General features: G+C 51.2%; 1 protein-coding gene across 1 annotated transcript in view; it reads left to right on the forward strand.

The window, feature by feature from the left end:
* Positions 1 to 18,515, forward strand: part of Fbxw8 (F-box and WD repeat domain containing 8) — a 92,253-nt gene that overhangs the window by 27,538 nt on the left and 46,200 nt on the right. The window contains exons 4-5 of the mRNA XM_052167690.1: positions 2,542 to 2,630; positions 13,232 to 13,389. Of these exons, the coding sequence (XP_052023650.1) occupies positions 2,542 to 2,630; positions 13,232 to 13,389 (247 nt within the window). The remainder of the gene's footprint in view (positions 1 to 2,541; positions 2,631 to 13,231; positions 13,390 to 18,515) is intronic.

The following is an 18,515-nucleotide window of genomic DNA, read 5'->3' on the forward strand; positions in this document are numbered from 1 at the left end:
GAGGAGGGAGCCAGGAGAATGAACTTGTCCCTGGCTTAGAAATCGGAGATGTCTGACTGAGGGGGAGCAGTAGCTCTGTCATCCTGTAATAGTTTACAGATGATGTGATGCTACCCCTGTCTGTCCAGCCGGTGCAAACCCATCAGCTGTGTGTGGTATGCAGTTGTCTGTCAGGTGATCTGGTCAGTGGGCAGCAGTGCGATAGGGGTTTCTGGAACCCCGGGCCCACTGCCAGACCTGGTACCAATGAGGACAGCTTGGGTGACATTTAAGTGACCTTTCACTAAACTGCAGTTTAAAAAAGACCCTTCCCCACTCAGCACATGCCAAGGGCATCATGCCAGGTGTGACACTTCTGTGTGCCTTCATTCTGATCGGGTACCTCCCGGTAGCATGGTTCCTAGGCCCGAGGCCGTGGGAGGTGACCCTAGGGATGGCCTGATGTCCCCCGTGTAGCTTGCCTGTGCTCAGGGCTCTAGCCAAGTCGGGTACAGTGATCCTAACCTGACTGAGGTCCATTTCAGGAGGGGTTGGGCAGGTGGTTGGCTTGGTGACTCCGGTCAGTGCCCAGGAACCCCAGAGAGGACCCTAGATCTCTGAGGACCTCCTCCTGGGAAAGGACTGAGTGCATGTCTGCCTGGACCTGCAGTCCAGAGCTGAGCTGGAAGTGAGTCGACAGGAGGGTAAGCTTGCCATGATGCTGTTCTTTCTGGTGGGTGCTGCCCTTGGCGTTCTAAGTCTGCCGTGCCGTGAGTGACAGGAACAGTGTGGCTTGGAGCCCAGGTGGGAAGGCAGCTCCGTGACCGCTCAGGGACGCCCTGGAGTGCAGCCTTCATCTCAGGCCCTCTGCTTTCTTTCAGTACCTTCCTCTCCAGAGCTCTTCTGGTCCCTTCTCCCAGGTGGCCAAGGTCCTCCCTCCTTCAGCTCAGCTCCGCCAGACTCCCCTGATGTCTTCTGCCCCTGAGCTGTAGACTTGGTCTAAAGACTAAGTTAGGGTCATTGTGTAAATTCTCTTGTCCAATTCCAAGGGCTTAGCTGCCTAATGACTGTTATGGGTTAGGTGCCATCATCTCTTTCCTAATAGTGTGTCAATCACCATGGCTGCCAACCAGATGTGGTACGTATGCACCTTAGTGTTAATCCTTGTTCCAGGCTAGCAGAAGTGCCAGGTGAATGGGGTAGTGTCCTTGAACACGTCTGCTGTGCGTGCTCCTTTGGAGCTCACCTGGCTTACCGTGTTCTATTCCCTACACAGAGATCCTTAATGTCCCTTCCGAGTCCCCTCGCTTTATTTTAAAAATAATTGATATGTTTTCAGAATTGATGACAGTTGAGCTGAACAGCCTGGGGAGTAGTATATGATACCTATACTTTTGATGTTGAATGGAGTAGTAAAAGTAAAGGTGGGTAGAGAGAATCAGCAGGCAGCAAGCCAGCAGCAAGCCGGATGCTCACAGCACCGAGCAGAAGTACTGCAGCAGCGCAGTGGGTGGAGCAGACAGCGGCAGCAGTAGCTACTGCCTGAAATGTCCAGCAGCGACGGACGGCCGGGCAGCCGAGGCCGTCAGCTGGGGCTCCTGGTGGAGAGCTGAGCTTCCCGGCAGAGCTGACCCAGGGCAAGCTTCCAGCTTCTCTCTTGCACGGTTTTATGCCACAGGAGATGAGCTGTGTGGCCTTGTGGAGGTCACTCACCTTCACGCAGTCAGTAACTCCTTAGTGCTCAAGGGTAAGGGCTTTGTTCTTATTTTTGTGAGACACGGTCTATCCTGCAGCCCTGGCTGTTCTAGAACTTGTAATGCAGACCAAGCTGGCCTCAGACCTGCCTCTGCCTCCCAAGTGCTGAGATTAAGTTTGTACACTACCACACCCAGCTTAAGCTTACTCTCTCTGCCAAGGGAGGCCGCGCCTTGCTTGGGTCTACAGTGGGGAGCCAGCTTCTCGGTGAGTTCAAACAGCGCTTTTGGAGCAATATAAAATCCATTTCAGTGATTACAAGGAATAACGCAGAAGTCACCCAAGGGCACACAGCTGGAGCCTGCCACTCCACCTCTCTCAACAGCCCACCTACCACCCAAGTTAATGGTCAGCCCATCCTTGAGGAGGCTGGTACTGACTCAGACTGCTATCCCTGCCCTTCCCTGGCCCTCTGCTGCGACACTTTTCTTTTGATCGGGGAACCCTCCTACTGTCCATGAAGTGCCCTCCTGCAGGCTGAGCTGATTCGAGTGTGACACATCACTTCAGGCCCCGCCATGTGGACTTACCCACAGGCCTTACCTGTGTGCACACACGTCTTTCTACCCAGTGACGTTCTGGGGACAGACAGGCCAGCATCTCACATTCCCTGCTCCACACTAACTGCACTGCCTCTGGTCTAAGGCTAACCTGGGCAGGCTACCCGTTTTGTCCTTCTGAAGGTCCAGTGACTGGGATGTGGCCCACACCATAGAAGATGGCTACGGCATGTAGGTGAGAGCAGAGCACATGACTGGGGAGCTGCCCCAAGAATAGTACAAACCACACCCCCTTTTCCTCACACAGAATCGCAAAGGTGCCGTGAGCGAGCTGGAGCATGTTCCAGATGCTGTTTTATGTGACGTGCGTTCTCACGATGGTGTTGTCATCGCAGGGTAAGCAAAGCCGTGTCCCTTCGCGTCACTCAGTCCTCATCTTCCCCACCCCCCTGCCTACTGCCTGAGCACCTCAGCTTCAGCTGCACAGCAGGAGCTGTGTGGAGCAGGTCAGAGATCAAGCGGGGACAGTGAATATTGGCACACACAGACCCTGCTTCGCTCCCCAGTTCGAAGTCTTCACTCCCAGTAAGGCTGTGGCCACAAGCTCTTCTTACCCTCACCTGCAGCCGGGCATTTGTGTGTCTCCTGAGTGAGAAGTTTAACATGAGCTCCTGTGAGTTCCCTCGGCTGCTGTTCCAGACCCACCATCAGGAACTCTTCCTGGCTGTTACTACAGAGATGTGCACTTCTTTATTGTGCAGTGAGATGAGATCAACTTTATTTTAGGGTTAGGTGATCTCCTGAGCTAATGTCTCAAGATGTAACCTGTATATATGTTTACTGTGTGCCAGCTGTATACAGATACTGCACAGGCTGTGTGCCAGAAAGGGAGTCCAGTTGATGGGCTTGGTGGGAGCTGCCTGCAGCCTGCTGCCTTGAGGAAACCAGAAATCAGGGCCAAGCTTGTCTGACACGGCTAGTTGTCACTAGCCTTTTCTTTAACTTGTCTCCTTAGCATTGCGCAGTGAGCACCGTGCGAAGGCCGGCAAGATGGCTCAGAGGGTCAGAGTGCTGCCTCCAAAGCTGGCCAGCCCCAAGGTTGACCCTGGGTCCCACACTTGTGTTGGGGAAAGGAGAACCGATTTCTGCCAGTTGTTCTCTGACCTCTGTGTGTGACGTGGCACCCCCAAATGAATGACATATAAAAAAGAAAGTTATATCACCTTTGACTTGAAATTCCAAATAGATTTCTGAAATATTTTATGGCAGGCCCTTCCATTAAAAATTGTTTGCTTGCTTCTTGTTTGGATTTTGTGTGTATGTATGGGTGCTCAAGGACCACAACACATGTATGTAGATCAGAGCACAACTAGCAGGGTTTGTTTCTCTAGGCACTGTGGACCTCAGGGACTCCACTTGGGGTGTCGGGTTTGGTGGCAGATGCCCTTACCTGCTGAGCAGGCTTGCCAGCCCTTCCGTTTTAAGAGTCTGGCCAGGAGGGCCAGCTTTCTTTAGCTTCTGTTCACTGGCCTCAGCTCTTTTATCCCCATGCTGTCTGTCTGTCTGTCTGTCAGGATGCTGTCAGATCTGCAGCTTCATCGTGACTTGTACCAGAGTGCCTTATTTCATGTTTGAGGACCAGTGCTAACCATGCAGGGTTACTTTATTCCCACTTCAGGTCTCTGCCTAAACTTATAAGATGGTGCCTGAGGCTGTGATGCTGAGATTACGGACGTGCGATACTTTTTCCCCAAGTCCAGTTAGGAGCATCTTTGAGCATGGAGCCCCAAGAGGGGACACAGGCCAGCAGCTCTGAAGGCAGCTGCCCCTCCCCCTCCTCTTCTCCCTGGAGATCTGCTCAGCACTAGATAAGCCACCAAAAGGCCCAGCGATGCCAGTGTTCTGGGATCGATTGTGTGAAACTTGAGCTGTGGGTCAGAGAGGCTCCTTGGCTCCTTTCTCTGAGAGAAGCTCCTGTTGATGGCTTAGTCCGAGGCCCTGCCATCTTGCTTGTATGCAGAACATCTTGTGTTTATCATTAAAATTTCATCTGGCGGTTACGATGCTTGTTTTCTAGGTCAGCTCTTGAATCCCTTTTCATTTGAGACAGTGGTGTTTGTGGTTACCTCATTCCCAATCAATGCTGTATTCTCCGGGCTTTCTGCAGCCCAGCATCTCCTAGGAGCCTCTTAAAGAGACAGGGCTGCCGCTCCTTGCTCTTCCTCATGCCGGTTTCCTTGTTCTGCCTGTTTCTCTTTGTCTGACCAGAAGGCTGGGTTCCACATTCCCTCCAGACTATGAGAGAAGCCCCGTAGGGTCAGGGCGTGGGCTTGCCTCTCCCAGTTAGCATTCTCTGTGCACTGCCTTTTGGCTCAGGCTGGATAGGCCCAGGCTGGCGTCTCAAGGGCTGGCCCAGTCCTGGTTCTTCCTGACTCCTCGTTTCATGTAAAGTGGGAGTGGCTGTGAAGTCACTGCCTGCTCGTGGGCTTCCTGGCTAAGCTAAGCCCATGTGTAGTATGTTCCATTTCCTGCCTCCTTTACCAGACCTCTGTGCAGTCTGTGGCTAACTCAAGTTATGTGTCTCGTCTTTGCCCACAGTCTGTTGAGTTACTGGCCACATCTGTTTGAAAACTGAGATCTAGTAAATGTACCGTGACATTCACTCTTTCAAAGAATCAAGCTCAGTGAATTTTAGTAATTTGCAAGACTATACAACTGATACTGATGCCAGAGCATCTTCAACACCTACAAACAACCCAGGACCCATTTTTCATTTTGTTTGTTTTTTTAACACAGTGTTTACCTGTGTAGCCCTGGCTGTCCTAGAGCTCTTTTGGCTGGCCTCAAACTCAGAGATCCTCCTGTCTCTGCCTCCTGAATGATGGGACTAAAGACCTGTGCCACCACACCCAACATCCCCAGCCCAAGTGTTGATGGGCCGGTTAACTCTGCCTCCCTGCAAGAGCTCCCAAGTTCCCTTGACTAAGAAGCACCTCTTTTCAGTGTGGTTCCCCCATGTGTCTTTTCATTACTTTATTAGATTTACTTTTAGATTTACATTTTACATTATTTTTACATTTACATTATTAGATTTACATTTAGTTTCTCCTCAAATAGTTTCTCATTTTCCCCTTTGTTCACCCAACAGAAGACAATAAATAAGTCACTTCCTGTTTTCTAGATGCTCTGAGAAGTGGGTTGGAGGACGCCATCACTGAGTGAACATGCACAGGTTAGAAGGCTATGACGTGACTAGGCTACACAGCCTCTTAGGAGCACAGTTGTGTGTGTGTGTGTGGGGGGGGGGTGCTGCTGACTGGGCTGTCCTGTGGCGCGATTGTATTACTGTGAAGATTGAAGATTATCTCATGGGTGGGTCTGCAGGCTTTTCTGTTCTTGTTTTGGTGGCACAGTTCATCTTTAACCTTAGAAAGCAGAGGCTGCTTGAGAAACTTCATGTTCTCTATAAATAGCATCACCACTGCTGTGAATCCCTTCTGTGGGATATTCCATCCCTTAGAGGAATTTGTTATCTTCCAGACTCAGAAACTTTGAAAATTCTTTCATAGCCCAGTGTAGTTTCAGTGTAACTTTAAGTCCCCAAACCATCCCTTAAAAGCGTGTTCCTGCACACAGCTCCCTATTCCACGGTACTGCCAGAAACATGGCTGCCCTCAGGGTGTCTGCTGGCCAGGCCTTTCAACCCTGTTGACTGCACCCTTCTTGAGATGGCATGGGTCATGTGTTAGACATCTTTGTCCCCACAGAACTTGCTCGAGCCTAGCACCCAGGAGACACTCGGAGAGAGTCCCAGAGTCTCAAGAGAAGTCTGTCTGAGCCACTAACCCTCCTCGCTCTCCCTGGGGCCTTGGCCCATCCTGTCGAGTCTCTCTAGGCCACTCAATCACAATGGCATTCCAGAAAATGGGAGGGCCAGAGGCTCATCATCAGGGCAGCGGCTCCCACTTCTTAGGAAGGAATGGTTTTCTTGGTACCCCCCAAATGCAGCCCCTTTCTGTCCTAGGCTCAGTGTCCACCTGCATTCTCTGTGCTCTGTCCTTGCCGTGTGTGGGGGTGGGGGAAGCAGCCTGTCTTCTGGGGCCACACTTCAGTCTGTGGTGCTGGGGGGCAGCACTCTCTATCTGCATGCTCTCTCTCTCTCTCTCTTGCTCTCTCACTCTCTCTTTTAATTTTGACTTTTGTAGGTGACAACTCTTAAAATTTTAGGGTGTTGACTTTATAATTATGTGATGGAATTATATTATGGTTTATATATGTTGGAATTGAAGGTATAGCTCAGGATAAGTATGCTTGCCTAGGAAACACAAGGGGCTAGGCCAGTCCCCGGTACACAGACAAAGCACATCAGGAACATCTATGTTCTCATTGAGGAGAGGCGACAGAGTGAAGAGCTGTGAGCACCCTGCTCTGAGGACCTTGGGCCATCCTCCTCCCCGGTGCCCTGTGCAAGTTAAGGCTTGCAAACAGATGACATCATGGGCTCAGAAAGGTCACAACACAAGGCCAGGGTGTGGGGCCAAGTAGAGTTTGCTGAAGTCGTGTGGGAGAGCCACCTAGTGAAGAGCCTCCCAGGTAGAGCTGGAGGTCTGGGGAGCCAAGCCTAGGCTCCTTTGAGGCCTCATGCCAGTCTGCCGCCATTAAGCTATTAGCTCACCAAAAGCTTTTATCCATGCCCAGGAGTGTGTGGTGGTGTGCAGTGGGCTCCCCCACTCAGTATCACGTGTCTGAAGCATCCCGCTTCCAGCAGCGGGCTCAATTTCTGCTCACACTAGAGCACCGCATCTTCCAGGTGTTTCAGACTCTTGAGCCCCTGGATATGCTGAGGGATGTTTCCGTCTACCCAGGTGTTTCTTCCTGGTTTCCATGGTCACCTGCCTTTCCTGGAGGAAGCCGCAGTTGTGTGTCCATGTTTCTCCTCTGCAGTTGGGGCGGGAGGAGCACTGCATCAGTATCAGTCAGTGTGCAGGAGTTAACTCTCCCTTTACCTAAAGTGCTCAGCTGCCCTGTTCCATCTCATCCCTTAGATCGGCGGGCCTCAGCCCTCCTAACTGCTGCCTACCCCTTAATACAGTTCCTCTCGTTGCTACTTCATAACTGTAATTTTGCTACGAATCATAATGTGAATAAATATTTGATACTCAGGATGTCTGTTGTGTCACACACACACATGCACACACACCCAGAGTCATGACTCACAGGTTGAGAACCACTGCTTTGGAGTTAAGATCACTAGAACAGATCTGTAAGGAATCCTGCTGCTTTCTGGCTGCGTCCTGCTGCAGGCTGGGGCAGGTTTGTTGTGTCCTTCGTCCACAGAATTTGGGGTCTGAGTGTTTGCTCATGGACCTGGAGCTTGCGTTTCCGAAGCTTTGAGGTCTGAATTGCTGCTTGGTTTCATCTGTCTCAGGCAACGGTGTTTACAGTGAAAGACACTGAGATGTGCACGTTTATACACAGGGTCCAAGGTAAGTTAACGGAACTTAATAACACGTATCTTTCCTCCACTTTCTCGGTGACTAAAAATCTACCTTTGCATCGACTGTGTGCCAGAATCAATAGAGGCTGTGTTTTGAAGCAATGTGCATTTGCCCTAAATTTTAAAATCTTTTCTGCTGAGGCACAGAAGGTCTCAGGTGTGGCAATGCTCTGCTGGTTTCCAACACGGCCCCTGGGACAGCAGGTTTTGTTAAGTGCACACTGGTGGTAAGGTTCTGTGGTGTCCTTGTCACTGGTCCTTACACTTAGCAAGGACGTGCATTCCAGCTTTCTCCCTCTCAGCAAACCTTCTCCCGCAGTTCTCCTTTCAGCCTCGCCTCGTATGGATTTTGTGCTGCTGCTTATGGCTCTGGGCTGCTTCCCATAAGGGGCTCCGTCACGACCCACTAGGGACAGCTTTTTAAAAATACTTTGAAATTTATTTATTTTCTGCCGTGAGGCATGCGTGCTTTTCTAGTAAGTAAGTCTGAGGTAACCTGCTGCTACGTGACTGGAGGAGAACTTTGCATTTATTACATCTTTAATGAAGGCACTCCAGAACGGCCTTAATAAATACTGATGAACTCATGGCTGCATTTATCCATCGCTGCTTCTCCAGGGGATTATGGGAAGGGCCACAGCTCCAATAACTCTGCATAATCATCATCGACTCTGACTCTATTGATTGTCATTAACCAAGATGTATGGAAAGCAGTTGTAAGTGTGCAGTGCATGTACCACACAAGGGCCATTAAGATGTTCATTATTTTTCAATTGCTACGTCTTACGCTCCCCTCGATGTTTGCTCTAGTGCATTTCCACAGAGTGGCTGCACTGTGGGGCCGAGTTCATTTTGTTAATTGTGCAATACAGCAGTCATGTTCTGTAGAAAACAGTAAATACTCTGGATTTTATTGATCAGGACAGAAGCACAGAGCAAGCAAAGAGTTCTTGGAGCCTCTGTGTGCCGAGGGCGTGAATATCCTCTGTGTGGAGCTGCCCCTCTGCAGCTTTTGGCCGCTTCCCCTCCAGGATGAAGCCAGCAGACCCCACTCAGTCACGGGCAGCACGGCAGCTGTGGCCGCTGGTGACTGTGGGACAGTGTGGGAGATGCTGGGCAGTGGGATGGGAGGCAGGGACCAGCACACCATGGCGAGCACCCCAGACAGGCCCAGTACCAGGCCAGGTTCCTCCCAAGAGCACTGAGGAGTGCTCAGTTGGGGAGGGGGTTCCTCTGCACTCTAGGCAACACTGGTTGTTAGTGATCCGTTGTAGCATTTGTAGCATTCGTCTGTCTTTCTGGTTGGAGGGAGCACACCAGCCGAGTCCTAGGCACAGAGATCCAAGTGCTCAGAGCCGTGAACTGTGTGCTGCTGAGGCCCAGCACAGTGGAGTTGGAGCTTCACTTGGGAGCAGCACAAACGGGGCCTGTGGAGGGAGAAATTCCATTGTTTTTTATTTAAGATGTATGTATGTACGTATGTATGTATGAATGAATGAGTGCTCTGTCTGCATGTGCACCTGCATGCCAGAAGATGGCATTGGATACAGATGGTTGTGAGCCACCATGTGGTTGCTGGGAATTGAACTCAGGACCTCTAGAAGAGCAGTCAGTGCTCTTAACGGATGAACCATCTCTCCAACCCAGTTCCACTGATCTTTGGAAAGGATATGAAATATGACTGTGGAAGGTGGTCTTGGGTCAGCCAGCCCTGTGGTCAGGTTCCCTCTTCTGGGGCTTTGGTTGCTGGTATCTGACTGCCCATGGAGCAGGGTGGTGGGACTCATGGGGAGAGTCTGAGGAGATGTGGGGGACCGTGTCCTGCCCAGCTGAGCACACTGCAAATCATGAATTCCTTATGTTTCACTTAACTGGAACTGGTTCCTGTGAGCAGTGTGTGTTGAAAGTCGTAGTTTCAGGGTGAGGAGTGGCTTGTTGGCAGCAAACGGAGGGAGATCTGATCCAGTTGGAGCCCTCAGCAGTCTTCAGTAAACCCTCTGCCACTCCCCAGGTGGCTTGGAAGAACCTCGAGCACATTTGTTTTGAGTGACTAAGAGCTAGCCCTGGGGAACAGATGCCCCCTCTGCTTCTGGGTGTCATGTGGGAGGGGAGTGACAGGCTATGTCAGGTGGGACTGGGTCCTCTACTGCCCCTTTTCTTGTGGCCTCTTGCTTTGAATAAATCTTCTTGCAAAAGCACACATTAGAGAAAGCTCTTGAATTGTGATCATGTTAAATTGGCAGTTGCCCTGGTACTGAGGACCTTGGTTTGGGAGCTAGTGCACTCTTAATAAAGAGTCAGCAGCCACCTCTGGCCTCCATTTTGCCAGGTGTAGCATGACTGGGAAAGCACTGGATTCTTCATGTCCCTGACCGACCTGTGTGCAGCTGGGTCCATCCTGTCTCTCTGTGAAGAGGCCACTGAATTATTCTGTGCTCCTACAGCAGCTGATGTAGCTGTAGTTGTACTGTGCACACTATGATAACAGCCAGCAGTGCTGAGGTCCAGAGGCTTCCTGACAGTGCTGCTGTCATAGTTGTGTCTTAATTGGTTGAACGTAATTGTCATTAGACAGTGATGGAGACATCCGGAGCCTTTCCCCCGCCATCCCTGCCTCTTCCTTAGCTCTGCCTGGCCAGTGTGAGTAAGCACACTTAGACCACGTAAGAGTTCGTGCAGGGCCTCTGCTGAGCAGTGCTGTCCACTGGTGGAAATGCCTGTCTGCAGCATGGTTCAGCTGCACAGAGTTCCCTCCCTTAGCTCTCAGAGCCTGCCTGTGGGCCTTACAGCTCCTGCTCAGATTTGAAATCTGCCCCCATCAGGACAAACATGCCTGATTCTCACGCTTCTTTAGCTTTGAAGAACAGAGTTAATTCAAGTGGCTGACTGCAAAATTCCATGTTTATGCAAATAACTGGGTTTGCCTGATGTCTCCCAGAGCTACAGTTCAGTGTGTTTTGGAAGGAGATGCTAAAGTCTGAGGAGATCGTCTGTGTTCTGGGTACTTCACTCCCCATTAGTAGTGGGGGCTGATTGAGAGGGCAGTTGTTGCCCCTGTGAGGGGCTGCTAGTGACCTACTCTCTCCAGATACTACTACTTTATAGCATTGGTTTTGTATGAGGTACAGAGATTCAGGCCCGGTGAGGATGGACCTGCACAGATGGTCAGTGGTGACAGCACGTAGCCCTAAGTCAGCAAGGGAGGCCGTCTGCAGTCTGCAGGCAGGATGGGCAGAGAGCCTCGGATGGTTTGTGGAATGAGTAGGATTGTGAGTCAGTGTTGGGGGACCTGGCTTGTCCTATGATGGGACTGGCAGCAGCACTGACAAGGCAGGTGTCTGTCTGCGAGCCAGTGCTCAGGAGAAGCGTGCATGCCTTGGTGTGCAGGGGCAGTTTAAGTGCGATGACTTAGCTGTGCCCTGTGAGTCCCCGCCCTTCTCCCCTGCCCTGTGAGTCCCCGCCCTTCTCCTCTGCTTATCCCTCAGATGAGAACATAGCAGCAGTTGTCTTGCACAGCACTTTCCCGTGCAGCTCAAAGGTGAAACATGTTTTCCTCGTGGTGATTGTTGCTGGTTTACCTTGGAACCCTCTGGGGAAGACAGTGAGCTGGAGCCCTGGTCCCCCAGAGCCTACCTTCCACACCCTGCTTCTCCCACTGTATCCCCAGCGGGTCATCATAGAACACAGCCTAGAGAGCACGGATGTGCTCAAACTGTCTAACCAGGGCTGTCTGCAGCAAGGACAGCTCACAGTCGAGGACAGTTTCTCTTCACCTTGTTTTCCTGAGCCATGGGTACTTCCCTCCCTTCATGTGGACCTGAACCTGGAGAATACACTCACAGTCTAGACTCCTATGCTAGCCCTCTGCTGTCTCTGTAGCGCAAACAAGCCATGCATCCAGTGAACTGCTTGGGTCAGGTTGAGGGTGCCGAACTGGCGCTGTGGTGCAGCTGTGGGGAGCAGCTCCATGTGGGGCTCCCCATCAGTGTGGTCACCCAGAGCACCTCTTGAAGAGCCTGGACCCTGTGGCTGGGATCAGTCCGGGCCACATCTGTGTGCAGCTTTAGTTATGCATTGCACACTTAAGGACAGTTGGGAGGGTTAGTGATCATGAGAGTGGCAATCGAGTGTGGGGAGGCCTCCACTGCCTGCCTCTCTTGACAGTTGTCTGGGCTCTGTCCTGCAGAGTGAGCTCACCCTCAGGATGGCCTGTAGGCTACATAATAACCTACACATTTATTATAGATTCATGTTTGGGAGGGCGTGCTGCAGTGTGTTATAAAGAAAATGACCCTGAGTCAGGGCACTCACAGTTGTCTCATTAAAAAATCTTTACAAGCAATGGTGGCACACACCTTTAATCCCGGTATAGGCAGGTAGATCGCTGAGTTCGAGGCCAGCCTGATCTACAGGTGGAGTTCCAGGAAAACCAGAGCTACACAGAGAAAGCCTGTCTTGAAAAACCAAATCAAACCAGCGGAACAAACCAACCATCAAAACCCCCAAATCTCTCCTGGGAGGTTAATTTGGTAGAGAGAGGAAAAAGTACTTAATTGAAGGCCTGGTGTCCTGAGTCCATCTTGGAACCTGCACAACAGTGGAAGAGAATCAACCCAGCAGTTTGTCCTCTGGCTGATGTGCAGGTGCCCCTCACCCAGCATGCCTGCGCACAGAGCCACACAGACAAGGGGTCTCCCCTGACAATGGCCTTCTGTAGCCACGTCAGGCATGATCATGTCCTAGGTTTCAGAGGTTTATCTCTGCAGTGAGATTCTGAGGGAGTGTCGTTAGGGCCTCAGGAACACTGTTCCTTAGAAACCCTGATGCTCTGCACTCCTGAAGAGGCTCCTACAGCTCCTTCTCCTCAACCTCACCCTCCTTACCTGAGGGGTTCAGCAGTAGGAATGTGGACTCTTAGCGACAGGCAAGGCACAGCTTCATTTGACTATCCCATCATCCTGAGGGCCTTAAGAAGAACATCCAGGAAGTGGTCAAAGCCACAGGCCACGGCTGAGAAGTCACTTGAGCAGATTCGATGTCCTTAGGGGCCTGAGGAGTGAGCTGTGCTCCTGGGGGAGGTGTGAAGAGCTCCTTGGCGCTCTGTCCCAGCTGCATCTGTGGCTCTGTCTGTGAGTCCTGGGGTGTGAAGGGGGAAGGAAGTAGCGGGGCGAGGAGGCTGCTCATTCTTCCTTCCCTTCCTGGTTTTTTTCCTTTGAGACAATCTCATGATGGCACTCTGGCTATCCTGGAACAACTGTGTAGACCAGGCTGGATTCGAACTCACAGGGATCTGCTTGCTTCTGCCTCCCAAGCACAGGGATAAAAGTGGTACCATGTGTTGTAGCAGTGTGGGCTGTGTCCACAGCCTTCTGTAGTCCAGTGGACAACTTCCTCATTAGCCATTCAAACCACCTTAGGAAAAGCGCCTCCCAGCCAGCCCACATGCTACCATGTATGCCTCCAGATTTCTCTTGGAACCAAGAGTCGTCTTCTCTTCCAGATACACGTCAGGGGATGTGAGGGTGTGGGACACCCGCACCTGGGACTATGTGGCCCCCTTCCTGGAGTCTGAGTCTGAGGAGGAGGATCCTGGAATGCAGCCATATGTCTCCTTTGTGAGGATCAACAGCTCGCTGGCAGTGGCAGCTTACGAGGATGGTGAGTACCTCAGTCCCCCTCCTCCCTGTCTCAGAGAAGCCTCACCCAGTGCAGTGGCTGCAGCTCCTCCCTCCTGCAAGCTCGCACACCTCACATGATCACTCACCTGCCGTCTAGACACAGGGTGTATGTATATTCACACAGCCTGCTCCTTATACACGGTTGTGCACTCCCTCCTGCCTGTAGGGGAAGAATCTAGCCAATAACCCTGTGCAATAGTAGGCATTGGAACATAACACCCATTAAAACTGGTGTTTAATTCATCCTGGAACCATTGAGCCAGGCATCAGTGCCAGGTACTATGAGACTGGCCAGACCATCTTAAGCAAATGGTGTGTTTAGTTTAAATAGTAAATGTCCTCAGCCTACTTTTCCTGTGTCCTCGGCTGAGTCTAAAAAGCATAGTGACAAGGATGCAGAGGTGATGTGTGTGACCTGTGTGGGCAGAAGCGGGAAGTCGGCACCTGCCAACACCTGCCACTCACCCACACCGCGCACAGCTCCTGATGGCCTGGACAGATCCTGCATGCGTGGGAGCAGCGATGGGTTTACAAACTCTTAGGGGCGTGATGGAACACGTGACATTGCTAGCTGATAGAAATGTCCATACCTCTTGCATAGCCTCCTGCCTGTCCACTGCTCCCAGTCCTTGCAGATCCGCGGGCAGTGTCGTGTCATTTGGTACAGAGGGGCAGAACTACAGGAGCTGTTAAGGACCTTTGTATCTACCTAATACTTAACAATGGGAATTCAGAGCTAAAAGAGTAAATGTAGGAATTTTAAAAATTGAGTAGAACTTTATACTCTGTTCTGTGGTTTAATGACAGTAGACACCACAAATGGTTATTAACTAAGTTGAGATTGGAGGTGTGGCTCAGTACTGTACTTGCTTGCCATACATGAGGCCCTGGGTTCAGCCTCAGCATCTTAACGCTGCTGCAGTAGCAGCAGCAGCGCGCCTGTCCGACGGTTAGGCTCTTCCCTGTATGCTTGCTGATCTCAGACACGCAGCCTAGCCTCATGCTTGTTGCTTGGTCTCCAGCTGGCCTGTAGCTTTGGAATGCTCTGAGCACTTCCTGTCCTGCATACTTGATTGGCACACAGACCATCCCACCAGTGGGGAAACCGAAGGCAGGAGGGAAAGGTGTGGAAGCCACAGCTAGTGCTGTCTTCTAGCCTTCCTGTTGCTGGAGTGGAGTCCTTTCATCAACAGTTTTAAATTTTTTAAAATTTGTTTTGTTTTGTTTTTGTTTTTGTTTTTGGAGACAGGGTTTCTCTGTGTAGCCCTGACTGTCCTGGAACTCATTCTGTAGTGACCAGGCTGGCCTTGAACTCAGAAATCCGCTTGCTTCTACCTCTGCCTCCCAAGTGCTGGGATTAAAGGCGTGCACCACCACCACCTGGCTTAGTAAGGGTTCTTAAATGCTTTAACCTCCCTTCTAGCTCACCACCCATGAGGTCGTGGAAACAAAAGGTTGTTAGGATGTGGAAGAAATGGACCTGTTTAGAAATTGTTCTTTGGAGCAACTCTAAATCTGCATTGTCAGGAAATCAGCAGTTCAGTTCACAGAAGTCAGTAGCGGCAGCTCCATCTGCTCACAAACACTTCACCAATATACCATCAGTCCAGTTCAGTAGCATCAGGAGAGAAATCCGAATCAGCAGTGGTGGCTCGACTCAGCAGACACAGCCAGGCCTCTGCCAACCGGCACAAGTCAGCAGGAGGGACCAGGACCAGCAGGGCAGCCAGGAGACGCTCTCCACAGTGCCTCTCAACAACAAGAAGTCAGTGAAGCTAAATACTGCAGACCAATGACGTGTCACAAGGCTAGTTATGCAAGTGTGTCATCCAGCACTCCTCCACATACCCTGTCCTCAGCAAAACGTCACGTGAGTCTGTATCAGCTGACATCTCTGCCAGTCGGTCCAAGGAAGGGAGAGGAAGCTGTAGGAAACTTAGAAAAAGGTCTTTGGTGAGTTTCTCTCTGGTGTCACCAAGTGGAGCTCAGCACCTACATGTAAGGTTGCCCACTACATGCGTGCGTGTCGTTAACAGAGTCCTTCATCACGGTCCTTCCATGTGCTTGCCTTAGCAGAGCATGCTCTAACCTGTGTCCACTCCTTCACGGGTCTGCCCTGCAAGACACATTGGCACACCTGACGTCCCAAAGAAACCAGAGGTCTCCTCCGCTCAGCACATCTGCTCAGCGTGCACATAGAGCTTGAGGGGGACGAAAGTGTGCTGCAGGTTAGGTGTGCACAGCACTGCACGTGCGTGCTAAGTGGTGCTCCTCCACTACGATGCTCGGTGTCCCGCTGTCACGGCCATTGCATAGCAGTCTGGGAGCAACGCAGACATGATCGAGAACTTCCTTTATGGTAAACACTCGAGTAGAGGTCTTCAAAACATAGTTCAAGTATCTCATGTTAAAACCCTATTTTATTCAGAAGTGGTGGACATCTTTACTAGCAGCACTTGGAAGGCAGAGGCAGGTGGCATTCCAAGCTTCAGGCCAGCCTGGTCTACTTAGTGAGTTTCAGGCCAACTAGGGCTACATGATGAGGACCTCTCTTTAAAAAAAAATCAGTTAAAATTTAATTTAAACAGAGAGAGAGAGAGAGAGTGTGTATGTGTACATATACATATATACATGATAAAAAACAAAACCTACTGAAAATACCCTTCAACTTCTAGGTGCTCGCCTCTTCCTAGGCCAGTTTCGTACACTTCTGTGTGTCCTGTTCTTAACCTAATGACACCCCTGGGTGACTGAGTTTCCCTCCTCAATGTTGTGTGGTGCCGTGCCATGCAGTGTTAGTGTCTCACCTACTGAAGCATCCACCACTTCTGAATAAGTTAGAGTTTTTAGTGAATATTCAAACTATGTTTTGAAAACCTGTATGTAAGTATTTCCCATAAAGGAAGTTCTTTAAGGTATCTACCTACTCCCATATTTCTACCCAGCTGTCGCTGGGCGGAAGGCGGGCATACTTGGTGTCATGTCATGCATGCTGCTGAGTTGTCCTCAGAAGCGTCCCCGTCAGTTGTTAGGCTTTCCGTGTTTTGTGTGTGTAGATGTTTGGCCTGCGTGTACCAGAATGCCATCTGCATGCAGTGCCCTCGGAAGCAAGAGGAGGACACTGAGTCCCCGGGCCTGGAGGTGCAGACTGTTGTGAGCCACCACTTAGATGCTGGGAATCAAATCAGGGTCCTGTGGGAAAGCAGCCAGTGCTTCAACCACTGAGCCACCTCTCCAGTGCCCATTCTGGCTTTGTGGTAGAGTGACAAGTGCCCTGAAAGCTCCCTTGTCACACCTATGTGATCATCCTTTCTGTGCACACCTGTGGCTCACCGAAAAGCAGTGTGTGTGCCTTTGTTCTCCCCAGCAGCATCGTAGTGAGAAGCTTTGCACACGTGTCCTTTCGTGTGTGCAGGGAAGCCGTTTCCTCTAGGAAGGGTCTCCAGTGGGAGGTGCGTGCAGATGCTGTGCTCTCTTCTGCTCTCCAGCAGCTGCGAGCGGACCCTCTGGTCTCAGGTCGGGTTTGTGGTGGATTCATAGGGAATGGCACGCAATGTGGTTGTTGTTTCCCCAGAGGAGCGGTGTGATAGTTTCTTACGAACACCTGCTGCTTGTGGTCCTTGTGTTTCTTTTGTGGTTGTGTCACAGTTAAGTCCTCTTCAATACTGAGTCCTCTGTGGATCAGTGGGAAGAAGACTTAAGTACCTGTGGTCTCTAGACCATGGGGCAGGTCTGCCCAGGGCACTGCTGACCTGTCCAGTGGTGCTCACAGCTGGTGCTTTAGGGTACCAGGTCCTGTTGGGGGGTAGCCACTTCGCTGTGAGGTAAACTGCTGCAGTCCTTCCAGGGTTCAGGATTTGCCTCAAAAGCTTTGACATTGTCCACATAGGTGTGCAGGCCGACTCTCCTCCAGCACTAGGCCTTCCCAGCCCAGGTGGTCTTGTCCTCAGTCTCACCTGGGTGACAGATTGACAATCCTAAGAGCTGACTCAGGAGGTCCAGATATCAAGTGCACATTCCCTGTTTCATTCCAAGAGCGGTGGCTGGGGCTTCTTGGGCAGACCCCTGTAGAACAGGACCTGTGCAGTTTGTGGAGGCCATGAGCCCCAACCTTCCCAGTGAGCCTAGGTGCACTCCTGAAGCCTCCAGGCTCTGAGCCCTTCTCCACGGCAGGAGGGCTCTAGGAGAAAGCTCCTCAGAGAGGCCTTCCTGGAGCTGTGCCCAGGGGCCCGCACACGCACCTGGGGGCCGGGCCTTGGCAAGGCTATCCACAGTTGTGAGGTTTTTGAATTCCAACCCACTAGCCTCATATTTCTTGTGCCTTGTTTCCAATTGTCAGCACTGGCCACTCTCCAGTTTGATTTTACCACTAATTGTGCTGCACGTTACCGTCCTGAAATGAATCAAATCAAAATGCTTTTCCTGGAGCATTAGCTAAAGCAAGGGAAGGTTCTGAGTAATGAGCAGCTGCTCGTGCAGGGACAGCAGGGACCTTGCCAGGACTCCATCTGCTCCAGGCTTGCCTGCCTTTGGCCTCAAGCCATGACATTAGGGATGGCAGTGTGCTGGGACCCGTTCCCCACTTGAGTTTCTTTTCAAAACTCAGTCTTTGGTGAGAGATGAGATCAGATGCTTGTTCCGTAAGGGAAGGTTCTTGGCCTGTCTGCGTGAGGTAGAGAGAAGAGACAAGACCTTGAGGCACCAACACTCAGCCTTGATGAGTCAGTGCAGCTCTCTGGTGCCACCAGGCAGGGGAGGCGGCTCATCTCCTCCTGTGGCACCTCACCTCGTGTGGTTGTCATGCACACGCAGGCCCCGTTATCTGGCCGGATCCTGGGGAACCATTTTTCATTTCCCAGTGGATCAGCAGGAGGTGAGAGCAGGTCTGCAAGCTCCACAGCTCGAAGAGGTGGGCCATGGAGACTGGGTGCTTATGTTTTAGACAAAGTGAGTTGTCTGATAAGTTTTGCCAGTGTGTTAGACGGCTATGTCTAAATCTGGTGTACAGCTTCCTCCTTCTCTTTGACGGTGCTGAAGCTTTAGAAATGGAGCAAAATAGTTGTGATGCTCGTGTGAGTCGGAGCTGCCTGCCACCTCTGGTCATGC

This window comes from Apodemus sylvaticus, chromosome 22 (genome assembly GCF_947179515.1).
Source record: "Apodemus sylvaticus chromosome 22, mApoSyl1.1, whole genome shotgun sequence".
Taxonomy (NCBI): domain Eukaryota; kingdom Metazoa; phylum Chordata; class Mammalia; order Rodentia; family Muridae; genus Apodemus; species Apodemus sylvaticus.